This window comes from Lynx canadensis, chromosome D4 (genome assembly GCF_007474595.2).
Source record: "Lynx canadensis isolate LIC74 chromosome D4, mLynCan4.pri.v2, whole genome shotgun sequence".
NCBI lineage: Eukaryota > Metazoa > Chordata > Mammalia > Carnivora > Felidae > Lynx > Lynx canadensis.
In genome coordinates, this window is record NC_044315.2 from 55,991,671 (window position 1) to 56,004,743 (window position 13,073).

Consider the following 13,073-nt stretch of genomic DNA (forward strand, 5'->3'; position numbering starts at 1 on the left):
CGCACTCTGTCTCTTGAAAATAAATAAATGTTAAAAAAATTTTTTTAAATAAATAAACAAAATTAAAAAGTCAAAATACTCTGGTATCAGTGATTACAGCAGACCATTTGGCATTTTCTATCAATACATGCCTATATTTTGAATATACAACAGGGCTCCCTAATGCCTTTTCTATTCCATTTATATGTTTATTTAAAGTGTGATTATTTCAAAATTAAAAAAAATACATCTATAAAGAACAGATGACAGTCACTTACCTATCCTACTCCAATGAAAAAGGTAACTGAACTATATATCCAGAATACATAATTCCTGTTATCAAAAGTTCAAACTATAACCACTTAAACCTTTTTATTCTGAGGACTTTGATGAAAGTATATTGCTAACATTTTTCCTGAAAATTTCTAAATGCTTGGTAACTCCTATAGAGATAAGGCACTCTTTAACAGAGTCTAAATTCACCAGATTAAGACACAAATTCATGTTTAATTAAAAAACTGAAAAATGTAAGTGATGTTTATAAAGAAATATGATTATGGAGAAGAGAAAATATGAAGCAAGAGAAGCAAATAATTACTATCATACCCATTGAAAATATGCTGAATGAGTGGGTGAGTAGTCTTCATGTATACATCCCGGTTGGTGCATGCTTCACCAAAGACTTCATCAAAATAAAAAACATGCTGAAAAAGAAATGTGATTTTTATAGAGACATTTCCTGGATTTTCTTCACCACTATTCTAGTTAACACATAAGAAAGGTGCGAATATGTTTTTAACTACTGACTATGACAAATTTAGAGATAAATGAGCAATCAATAACTGTCAAATGACAGGGCCTTCTTTTACTTGAGATCTCTGTAGACCTATTCTTATAGTGTAAAAACTAAGGCACATAATTTTTGTTCTCTCTTAAGTGAAGTAAACTGATGAGTACAAGAGTAAGCCAATCCTCCTTAGGTCCAGGAGAACTCAATTCTATGGGGATTATCCTCACAGCCTAGCTAGGGCCAGCATATTTGAAATTTAGGGAAATTCTAGAGGAAGGTTTCCATTTCATAGGTTACACAGCTGAGCTTTTAATTCCATAAACATGTATTGCTCAGCTGGTAACATGTGTACCTGTAGTAGGCACTTCAAAGGGCCCAAAGATATTGACATTACCCTACCATTACCCCACTCGACCACCTAAAGGTGTGAATCCAGACAGTATACACATGACTCTAAGCTAGAAAAAATGTGAGAGATAAAGTACATGTAGAATTCAAAACAAAAACATATTCCTTCTAATTAGAAAAGAGATTATGAAAAATACTGTACAGATAAAGGGCCATGGGGGAAGAAGAGGAATTTGAGAGGTATAGATGGAGGCAGGGAAGAGAGTCCAGGCACAAAGAAAACATGAGCAAATAGTCAAAGCAGGAAAACACAAGGAACATTTTAGGGAACAGGGAAGATTCAATGTTGAAATACAGGATTTTGTAGGTAGAAAGGTGAAATAGGCGGCTAGAATAATGAGTTAGGACTACAGTGTATGAGTATTGGGACACTAGCCTTAAGGTCAGAATGTTCATATATAATTTAGCAAATAGTGGGAAGACAAAAAACTTTGCAAAGGGAAGGGATGATCCGAGCCATTTTACTGGAAGACTAATCTTACTGCACACTGTGAATGGACTAAGAACAGGGACACTGTTAATCTAGTGGTGAGGTAAGAAGGGTCTAAATTAGATGATGACAATGAAAATAAAGAGGAGATGGACGCATGAAAATTTGGCAACTAATGGCCTGGATTGGTGGGAAGAAAAAGTAGTCCAAGATGATTCCCAAATGAAAAACCATGGTAATTTGGAAAAGGATAGATAACCCTATTAAAAGGGGTCTGGAAAGCATTTAATTCAGCAGCCATAATCACTTGCAAAATTTAGAGGCTTATTATGTTGGTAGCCCAGCTATCTCTGAGTAAAAGTACTAATTTCAAGCTTGACTGTAGTGTAATAATGGCAGTCCATACACAACAAGGGGGACATGAGGCCCTATCTTCTGCTACCTCTTGGGCCTGCTCTAAATATCCAGTTAAGGAAAAATTGCATGGGAAAACCCAGCAAAGTAAATTGGGGCAATTTATTATAGGTCACTCTACCCACATTTGATTCTGTTTCGTGTGCCATTACATTAGAATAGAAATTTGTTAGGGCACCTGAGCAGAAATTGGGGCCACTAAGATGAATTTATCAGTTAGAAGATATCTCCAAAAGTTAGGAGGTGAGAAAATAAGGAATCTGTGCAGCATGATAAAGAAGTCTGTGAACTTTTAGTGGCATAAAATGTGATTAAAAAAAATTTTTTTTTGGTTTTATTTATTTTTGAGAGAAAGAGAGAGAGAAAGAGCAAGTGAGCATGGGAGGGACAGAGAGAGAGGGACACGCAGAATCCGAAGGCAGGCTCCAGGCTCTGAGCTGTCAGCACAGAGCCTGACGCAGGGCTGAAACCCACGAACTGCGAGATCATGACCTGAGCCGAAGTCAGACGTTTAACCGACTGAGCCACCCAGGTGCCCCAAAATATGTGATGTTTTTAAGAATAAAATGTTTCTAACTGTTGAATCTGGGTGATAGGTACATAGGGGTTCTTTATATTTTTTAATAAACTTGAAAATGGCGATAATAAAAAGTAAAATATATTTCTAAAATATATTTTTTGGTGTTTCTCAGGAAAATCAGAAGAAAGTGAAAACAAGTAAACGTGGGAGTTTTAAAAAATTTTCTTTTACTTCATTGAATATATGGCTATTCTTCATCTCCTTCTATGAGTGCTTGTGAATAACTTCAGCTCCTGAGTAAACACCTTAGAAAACACTTATTGATTAAAGGGATTAGTATCTTTCCTTCCAAGAGGATTTAGGTATTGATTTTTCCAGTACTTCTGTAAGTATCCTTAATGAAAGATATATGAACATGCAAGATTATTCTAATTAACATGTTACATATGTTATATATGTTAATTATAATAATGCTATTTTATAAATATAATAAATGCTAGCACAATATATAAATATATATATAATCCATAATATCCTTTGCATCACAGATACTTTCATTTGATCACACTTTATCAATTAGGTTGGATTAATACTCACTTTAGCCTTGGTATGATCGGAGTTCCATAATTTATTTTTTAAATAAAATTTTTTCAGATTATAAAAGTAACATGTATATTTATAGAATTTCTCTGGAAAGATAGAACAGGTAATAGTGGTTGCCTTCAAGGAGGAAATGGGATTAGCAGGATACTTCACTGCATACCTTTTTGTATGTTTTGATTTTCAAATAGGTGACTCTATCTTACTCAAAAGTTTTTACTTTTTATATAAAAGTAACATGCTGATTATAGAAAATTTTAAAAACATGGAAAACAACAGAGAAGAAAATCAAATTGCCTATACATCTTACTACACAGAGAGAGCCACTATTGACTTTTTGATATATTTCAGTACCATCTTTTTTCTATATACGTTTCTTTATTTAAGAAATTGGAATGAAACATATACACATTTGTTTCCTTGTCCTTTCACACATTATGTTGATATAAAATTTAATGGTAAGACAGCACACTACATGTATATGATCATATATACTAAGTAACAAAAGAAGATTTGAAAGGATAGGACATTTAATTAAATGGATACATAAACCTATTGTCTGAATTCCTAAGTAAGCTTAAAAATAAAACCCAAAGAATCTAGGATCAATATTTATTTGCCATGTTTGCTACGAACCTCCCTTTACTTCTTTCCACTGAAGAAAAGAAAAGGGGGTAAAAGCCCTCCCAACACTTGTATTATAGCATTGATAGGTAAGGATTGTGACCTATGAGAGCAAAGGTCCAAAGTTCAAACTGCAGAGTAAGTGCTATGAAAACTATGGGTATTCAATAAGTATTGACTAATGGTAATGACAAAGAAGGAAGGTTATTGTGTTTGGGGATAATGGAAAAATACAAAAGATAAGCTGATGCTTCTTTGAGGGAATTACCGTGACAAAAGCATCATTAACGATGTCTTGGGTAGATGGTGACTGGACAGGGCTATTACTACAGTTACAAGTAGGTATGGAACTAGATAAACTTATAACTAATTGGCATTTAGACCGTCTTCAAAATAAATATCTCCCATCTAGACCTAATAGATTGTGCATTGATCAGCAGTCAATAAGGCTGTTAAAGTGATTGGGTTGGTTATACAGTGACCTACTAATTTAGTGCCCAAAGAGTCAGTGGATTACTTTGAACGTTGCTGTGAAACTCAATTTTGATAGCCAAAGAAAAAGATGAACAATGCATGTGTAAAAGAGGGGGAAAGTGTTAATCTGACTTCAGCATTAACGTATTTATTCCAGGAGGGTAAAATCTCAGCTGACTAAAGTGAAATGCTAGCACAACAGATTACTCACCACTTTTTTCTCTCTACCAGTCACTGGGTTTTGAGGCAAGAGAAAGAGAGAGAGAAAGAAGAATGAATATAACGTGCATGTTTAGGGAGGCAGATTCAGAGAAAGAGAGACCCAAATTCTCAAATCTTAACATCCAGTAGATTATCCTCTGTTTTATTTACAATTGCTTCATCATTTTAAGAGTACTAAATTATGGTGTCTCCCATCTATGGGCTTGCTGCTTCCATAGGAGACTGGAGAATTACTACAAGGGTATCTATCTACTTTAAGTAAGTTCCCTTCAATACCAAGCCTTTGTCCTTGGACTCTTTGTGATCTTTCTGGCAGGGAGTGAATATTTTTTGTGTCTAAATTACCAGTGTTTTATGTAAATCCTTGTAAATTACATGTAAAAATCATATCCCTGGATTACATTTACTCACACTATAATCTAACCTTCACCAAGTGGCCTGCTCAAGAGTCCAGTTTCCACCAAATTAAATCTAAGCCCAAAGACAGTTGAGAATTGAAATAAGCAGCTGAGTGGCAATCTGGAACCTTGTTGCTCAAAAACATATCCTCCATCATTAAACTCCAGACACACTCAGCAGAATAAGTTCACACTGTGAGACACAGGCAAGACTTGAGACTAACTACGCAATCATCTCAGAGTCACCCTAGGGCACACCTCAGTGACCTGTCCTATCTACCACCAATTCATTACATTCTTTTTATCCCCTTGGGCCCCACTTTTTGCTGAATAGGTATAATTACATTCACGTAAAATGTGTTAAGCGAATGTATGATGCAACTCTATTGCCCTAGAGTGCAGAAATTATGTTATTGTTTCCCCCACTGCACTATCTATATATTTAATGAAGGCCCAGGGTATTAATGATTTACATCAAGAATGAATGTGGGGTGCCTGTATGGCTCAGTCAGTTAAGCGTCTGACTCTCGACTTGGGCTCAGGTCATGGTCTCGCGGTTTGTGAGTTTGAACCCCGCATCAGGCTCTGCGTGGAAAATGCGGAGCCTGCTTGGGATTCTCTCTCTCTTCCTCTCTCTGCCCCTTCCCCTCTCTCTTTCTCAAAATAAATAAATAAACTTAAAAAAAAAAAAAAAGAATGCCAATACCCAAAGCTAAAACAGGATTTTAGAATTCGTGTGTTGCTATTCAAAGAAAAGCAACAAACTGACACACTTGATAACATTAGTTCCAAACACAAAAGGAAAGCATCATACCTGCAGAATATATTGTGTGAGATCAACTGCTTCTTTCTTCTCATGAACAAGTAGAGTTTCTTCATCTTCTACAGTAATAATATTAATTTCTCCACGACGTACCTCCCTTATGCCCAAAGGGCGTTTTCGAACACAAACTCTGATTTTCTCCATCTCAGTCCAAGGATTCTCTTTCTCTGAGGTGTTCTGTCTGATATATATTTGTAAGTGGGCTTTAAGTTTTAGTAATAGGATGACTACTTAAGAGGTCAAAGTATGAGCACATTTTGTTATTTTGTATTTACATTATGCCTAATATATATATACACACCTTATACATATATATTATATATAAAAAACCTCCTCAGTGTCAACACTTTATTTTTTTTAATTTTTTTGTGTTTGTTTATTTTTGAGAGAGAGACAAAGCGTGAGCGGGAGAGGGGCAGAGAGAGAGGGAGGCACAGAATCTGAAGTAGGCTCCAGGCTCTGAGCTGTCAGCACAGAGCCTGATGTGGGGATCAAACTCACAGACGGCAAGAACATGACCTGAACCCAAGTAGGACGTTTAACCTACTGAGCCCCCCAGGCGCCCTGTCACTCTAATATGTAACATCACACGGGGTGCCTGGGTGGCTTAGTGGGTTAAGCAGCCAACTCTTGGTTTCAGTTCAGGTCATGATATCATTTGTGACTTGGAGCCCGCATTGGTCTGTACTCACAGCGTGGAGCCTGCTTCAGATCCTCTGTCTCCCTCTCTCTGGTCCTCCCCCCACCTCGCCAAATAAATAAATGTTAAAAATACATGTAATTTTATACATACTATGTGTACAGAAAGTTCTTTTAATAACTAAATCCTCCTGATTATTTCTATCTCTATCCCTACTCCACCCCATCCTTTATCCTGCCGAAAACAACGAACCAACCCCCAAACCTTAAGAACTGCTTTAGCTTTAAGACTGTGTGTCTGACTTCCAGATGTGGTCTTCCAAAAACTTCTAATGATTTTTTTCTTTTTCTTTTTTTTTTTTTTAATCATACCTGGGTTTACTAAATACCTTGAATTAGGTGGTAGGTTTCAATGTACTTTTCCTCTGTTCTTCCCAGGTATATTCTGTACCTCCCTTTGTCTTGCTCTTCCTCTTTTTGTCACCTGATGTGTGTTTGTTAGAACACAATCCTCTATTTTTTTCTTCCCAGGACAATTTTATGACTGGTGCTGCCCACCACTATCACCCTTCTATTCAGACACATTTCTTTTCTGGCTCTGGCTTCAGTGAACTTATCAACCTTAACAGCTAGAATATTTGATGAAATACTCCTTGAGCTAGGGATACAAAATTCATCATTTTACTTGCTGAGCCTAATGGGGGTATATATGCATATCTCTAAGAACTGACCATTTACCTGTATAGAAATTCCTCTTAACCTAAGTAACAAGAAAATAAAATTCTTGAAAGCAGTTTACAGGATCAATGCCTTTGGTCTATATACTTTAGAATGTCTCGGCAAGACAAATTATTCCCTTCCTTTACACTTTAGAATTTAATTAATAGCTCCTAAAAACCCTTTTATAATTGATTTTACACAGGATATTTCACTATATAACTGTTTCATATCAATTTCAATTTTCTGAGCCCTCCAACTGGCTGGAAAATTATTTTTTGTCAGGATCTAAAATTAATAAAAAGGAGCAAATAAAATTTCTAATATTGTGCATAAAAGATAACTCCAAGCTTTTAAAGCATGCTTTGTTTCTTAACCAACACAGAGCAAATTTAAAAAAAAATTTTTTTTTCAACGTTTATTTATTTTTGGGACAGAGAGAGACAGAGCATGAACGGGGGAGGGACAGAGAGAGAGGGAGACACAGAATCGGAAACAGGCTCCAGGCTCTGAGCCATCAGCCCAGAGCTTGACGCGGGGCTCGAACTCCCGGACCGCAAGATCGTGACCTGGCTGAAGTCAAACGCTTAACCAACTGCGCCACCCAGGCGCCCCAGAGCAAATTTTTTTAAATGTACCATTTTGGGGCACCTGGGTGGCTCAGTCGATTGAGCAGCTGACTCTTGGTTTCTGCTCAGGTCATGATCTCACAGTTCATGGGTTTGAGCCCTGCATCAGGCTCTGAGCTGACAGCACTGAGCTTGCTTGGGATTCTCTCTCTCCCTCTCTCTGCCCCTCTGCTGCTTGTGCTCTCTCAAAATAAATAAATAAACTTAAAATAAAATAGAATAAAACAAAAATGTACCATTTTGAGGTTAAGTGTAGCAAAATCCTGACAACTAAAAGTGGATGATGGGCATATGGGGGATTCACTGTTCTATTCTCCCTTCTGCATATGCTCAATTTTTTTTTAACAAGAAAAACAAAATTTTAATGCATTATTTTTTAACAAGGGCCTGTGTCAAAATCTCTAGTTGTTGGGGGATATTAATAACTTAATCATACAAAGTTAATCAAGGGGAACAGAAAATGTCTTTTTAAAAATTGACTAGGGACTGACAGTGCCTGGGTGGCTGTCGGTTGCGCGCCTGACTTTGGCTCAGGTCGTGATCTCGCAGTTCATGAGTTTGAGCCCTGCGTCAGGCTCTGAGCTGTCAGAGCCTGGAGCCTGTTTCAGGTTCTGTGTCTCCCTCCCTCTCTGCCCCTGCCCTGCTCATTCTCTGTCTCTGTCTCTCTATCAAAAATAAATAAAACATTTAAAAATTTTTTAAAAATTGACTAGGGACTCTAGATGGGTCACGTGGTCAAAAACTAGTTTTCAAGTTCAAGGGGCAAAAAGGAATGACTGCTCTTCTCCTAAAATGCTCTGTTTGTTTTTAAAATTTTTTTTAATGTTTATTTTTGAGAGAGAGACAGAGCATGAGTGGGGGAGGAGCAGAGAGGGAGACACAGAATCCAAAGCAGGCTCCAGGCTCTGAGCTGTCAGCACAGAGCCCAACGTAAGTCTTGAACCCACGAACCGTGAGATCATGACCTGAGCCGAAGTCAGACGCTCAACCGACTGAGCCACCCAGGCACCCCTGTTTTTTTAATTTTTGTAATGTTTATTCTTTTTTAAGGGAGAGAGAGACAGAGCTCAAGCAGGGAGGGGCAGAGAGAGAGGGAGACAAAGAATTCGAAGCCGACTCCAGGCTCTGAGCTGTAAGCACAAAGCCCAATGCTGGGCTCAAACTCATGAACTATGAGATCATGACCTGAGCCAAAGATGGATGCTCAACCAATTGAGCCACCCAGGTGCCCCTAAAAGGCTCTGGTTTTTTAATGCCCAGTGTTCCCTAGAAGAAATAAGCTGTATCTATCTGACATGAAAAGAGTTCAGACAGCTGGAGTTAGGTCTATTTAAAATCTTAAATAAGTCAGGGCAACTAGTTTTCTAAATGCATTAAACTTTTATTAAAATTCTGAGACCAGGGGGGCCTGGGTGGTTCAGCTGGTTTAGCATGTGACTCTTGATCTTGGCTCAGATCATGATCTCATGGTTCGTGAGTTTGACCCCTGCATCAGGCTCTGTGCTAACAGCACAGGGCCTGCTTAGGATTCTCTCTCTCCCTTTTTCTCTCTGTCCCTCCTCTGAGTACACACACATACACTCTCTCTCAAAATAAATAAATAAGCTTAGAAAAAAACCTGAGACCAGTAATGTATTCTGAGCTTACTTGATTTGAGGCACCTGAAGAGAATGCTCTTTGGACAAGATGACATCCTAACAGCAAGCCTTAAGTTCATGAGGGAGTTTCTCAGAGTTCTGAAACCCTGACCCCTACTTAGAAACATTTGGGTGAAAAGACAGTATGAGGATTACTGGGTAAAATGTACTTTTTAAAATCTCTACTTCTCTAATAAAGAGTAGGAAGAGTGATAAAATATAAAATAATGATACATAAAAAGTAAGAAAGCTCAATGGAATAGCTTTTGCTCTGGGTCTGTCATGTATAAACCTCTATAAGAGCACTTATCTCACCTTATGGTTGTTTATATTCCTACTCACCCTGCACCCTAAGAAACTAAGAGCCTCCATATATCCTAATTATCTTTATATCGAGAATCAGGCCTGGAAGAGATGTACTTAATATGAGCCAACTAAATGAAAGAGCCTATTTAAACTAAAATACTCATTTTATCCAAATAAATAATGCAAAGCAGTGTCTTTATTTATAAATAATTCCAACTTAGATCTTTATGTATTGTTCAAAAAAAGACTAACATTCAAGAAAATATCTGTTCTTTCACCTCAGAGCTAACCAATAGGACAGTAATAATCCTGGCTTTGATAGTCATGAACAGTCTAGTTCTCTAACAATTAAAAGAAAAGAGGGACACCTGGGTGGCTCAGTTGGTTAAGTGTGGACTCTTGATTTCAGCTCAGGTCATGATCTCATGGTTTGTGAAATCGAGCCCACACTGGGCTCCATGATGAGTGTGGAGCCTGCTTGGGATTCTCTCTCTCTCCCTCACTCTCTGCCCCACCCCAGCTTGCACGTGCACACATGTGCACAAGCTCTGTCTCTCAAAATAAACCTTAAAAAAAGTTAAAGAGTGCTATATGTTACTCTGTGCTCTGCTAAACCAAATAAAGTTTTCAGAAACACTATAAAATTCATTACGTATTTCAAATTACTAAAAGTACTTTTACCTGTAAAATTGGGTCTTCTATTTTCCTTTGGAATAAAAGAACTGGTTGCTTATGAGATTCTCTGAAAGCTTAGCCAATATAAGGCCAGATCTAAATGTATACCTTCTTTTAAGGTATGAATAATAGCTTGAAGGAAGGAAGAGAAAGAAAAGAAAAGAAAAGAAAAGAAAAGAAAAGAAAAGAAAAGAAAAGAAAAGAAAAGAAAAGAAAAGAAAAGAAAAGAAAAGAAAAGAAATGTGGCTTAAGAATGTATTTTGTTGGGGGCACCTGGGTGGCTCAGTCAGTTGGGCGTCCAATTTTGGCTCAGGTCATGATGTCACCGTTGCATGGGTTTGAGCCCCATGTTGGGATCTGTGCTGACAGCTCAGAGCCTGGAGCCTGCTTCAGATTCTGTGTTTCCCTGTCTCTCTGCTCCTCCACCACTCTCACTGTGACTCTCTCCAAAATAAATAAACATTAAAAAAAAAAAAAAAAAAAGAACGTATTTTGTTTCTCTGTAACTCCCCATGTGCAACTTTTACAATAACAAAACAACCAAGACATGTTATTTTAAAAAAAATATGTTTTCTATCATACCAATGCTGGTATTAGGGATTAGTCAATATTTTAGCTCTTAGGGACATTTCAACATTTAACTTAAAGCACTAGGTGAAAATAACTTATTGTCACCTTGACTCTCAAAGTCACAAGTGCATCAAAAGTGTCTTACTCTTTTGTAATTACCAAAATCATGTTCTTCCAGGGCTGGAACTGAAGAAAGCACTCAAAATCAGGACCCTATTTCAACGTATGTAGGTAAGCTAACTGCACCCAGGGTCTACTTAATCCAACTACATGCTCTTTGTTTTTAACTAAGCTTTATGTCTCCTGGTTGAAGTGAATTTGATAGCCTTAAAAAAAAAAAATCCTGTGGAATACACAGACACACACACACACTCTTTCCATTACAGAATGCCAGTTAACTATTTTACCTTCAAAGATGCACTAGATGTATCATGTTACAGTATAATAAACAATAGAAATAGGTTTGCTATGGAATAATAGCAGATCCTGGCAAGTAGCAGCTTGAACATACATGAACAATATCATTTTTCTCCCATCTGGAAAGTCCCAATTCCTCATGAACTTTCCCCCATCAAACTACTTCTATTGTTGCTGCGGAAGTTGTTCACTATAACTTTCTATATCTAAGAAGCTGTTGCTCTCAGTCATGGAGAGGCTTGCCCTTGCCTCTGTCTCCCCCACACCCCCAAAAAAGATAATAAATTATTACCTGATACAAGACTGAGGGATTCCATAGTTATACTCTGAAACATGAGGGACTCTTTGAATAACGGGAATATCATAATCCCCCAGTATTGGAGAAAAGTGATTTGATGAAAAGAGTGAAGTGTTAGTTTCTGTTTGCACATAGGAACCAGCAGCTGTGGCATTCCGAATTCTTGTTTTTGTATGGTGTTGGGAATCAGCCGGCAGCATGCGTTGGAGCACTTTTAGGTAACTAGACTTCTGTTTGTTTACAGAAGAATCTGATAACCTGCACATTTCAAGCCCGTTGTTGCTGGTAGTTCTGTCTTTGTTGTCAGCAGGAGAATCAAAATGCAGTTGTCTGCGAGGACCAGATCTGGATTCCTGAGGCTTAATGTACAGGCTGTTTGTCTGAAGAGGATGCTCTGGGCTACTGACTGCTTTATCTTCTTCCTGCATAATCTTAATGATTTTGATAAGTTGGAAGAGACGTTTGCGGTCATTCATGTCATGGACTCCCAATTTGGAATAGTCCTTCATTGTAACCTTGGCTAATTCATCTATTTTTTGAAGACCAAGGGCAGTAAAATGAGGATAATACTGTGCAAGTTCAGCTTCACAAAGACATTCATACAACCAAGATGTCATTTTTTGTGAATGAGTTTCTATAACTTCTGAATAGGAAAAGAAAAAAGCCATTCACTTGAAATATTCCTTTAAAAATGAAAATCACAAAACAAACATGCAGAAAATCCATTCTAACATACCAAGTTTTCAATATACATTTTCTTCTGAAATAATTAAACAGCACAGTGCACAAGCAAAGATGCTTATGATGCATTTGTAGTAACAGATGTAATTTATCAAATGGAACTTTAATTGTGTATATACATAGGTACATGCGCACACACACACAAGTCACTTACTTTTTTCTAGGGAGTTCCTTCCAATCTTGCAATGTCTACTTAACACATGTCACAAACTACTGAAACATTGTTCCCAACCACTGATTGTAGCAAGACTAATTTTAGATGTTCAAGTTAATGTCAAGGCATGTTGCACAACTGTTTCCTATGATTAATGAACAAAGGCTAAGAAGTCCTTCAGAATGGAAAGCAGAATTAAATAGCAAACCACAGAGGATTATAAACTAATATAACTCAGAGGAAATCACATTTGTATCTGCTGGGTACTGGTAAAAGCTAGTTGAATAAAGAGGTAAAAACATCAATTCAGAATCTAATTCAGGGTCTCAGATCATTCTAAAAGGTAAGTAAAGGTAGGTGGTTGTAGATGTCAACTTGTGCAGAATACAAATAAAGTAATTTACCTGAGATTTAAAAAACTGGTCAAGATCTTATAGGGGCATCTGGCTGGCTCAGTTGGTAGAGCACATGACTCTTGACCTTGGGGTTGTGGGTTCGAGCCCCATGCTGTGTGTAGATATTATTTTAAAAAACAGTAATTACAGGGGCGCCTGGGTGGCGCAGTCGGTTAAGCGTCCGACTTCAGCCAGGTCACGATCTCGCGGTCC

The 13,073-nt window shown here is 37.5% G+C and overlaps 1 protein-coding gene across 1 annotated transcript in view; it reads right to left on the minus strand.

Annotated features, from left to right (window-relative positions):
* The window catches only part of KIF24 (kinesin family member 24), a 50,434-nt gene extending 38,221 nt beyond the window's left edge, over nucleotides 1-12,213 (minus strand). Inside the window, exons 1-3 of the mRNA XM_032595670.1 lie at nucleotides 11,565-12,213; nucleotides 5,674-5,863; nucleotides 586-683 (exon numbers count right to left, since the gene is read on the minus strand). Coding sequence (XP_032451561.1) covers nucleotides 586-683; nucleotides 5,674-5,863; nucleotides 11,565-12,187 — 911 coding nt within the window. The 5' untranslated portion in view covers nucleotides 12,188-12,213. The remainder of the gene's footprint in view (nucleotides 1-585; nucleotides 684-5,673; nucleotides 5,864-11,564) is intronic.
* Between the last annotated feature and the right edge of the window lie 860 nt (nucleotides 12,214-13,073).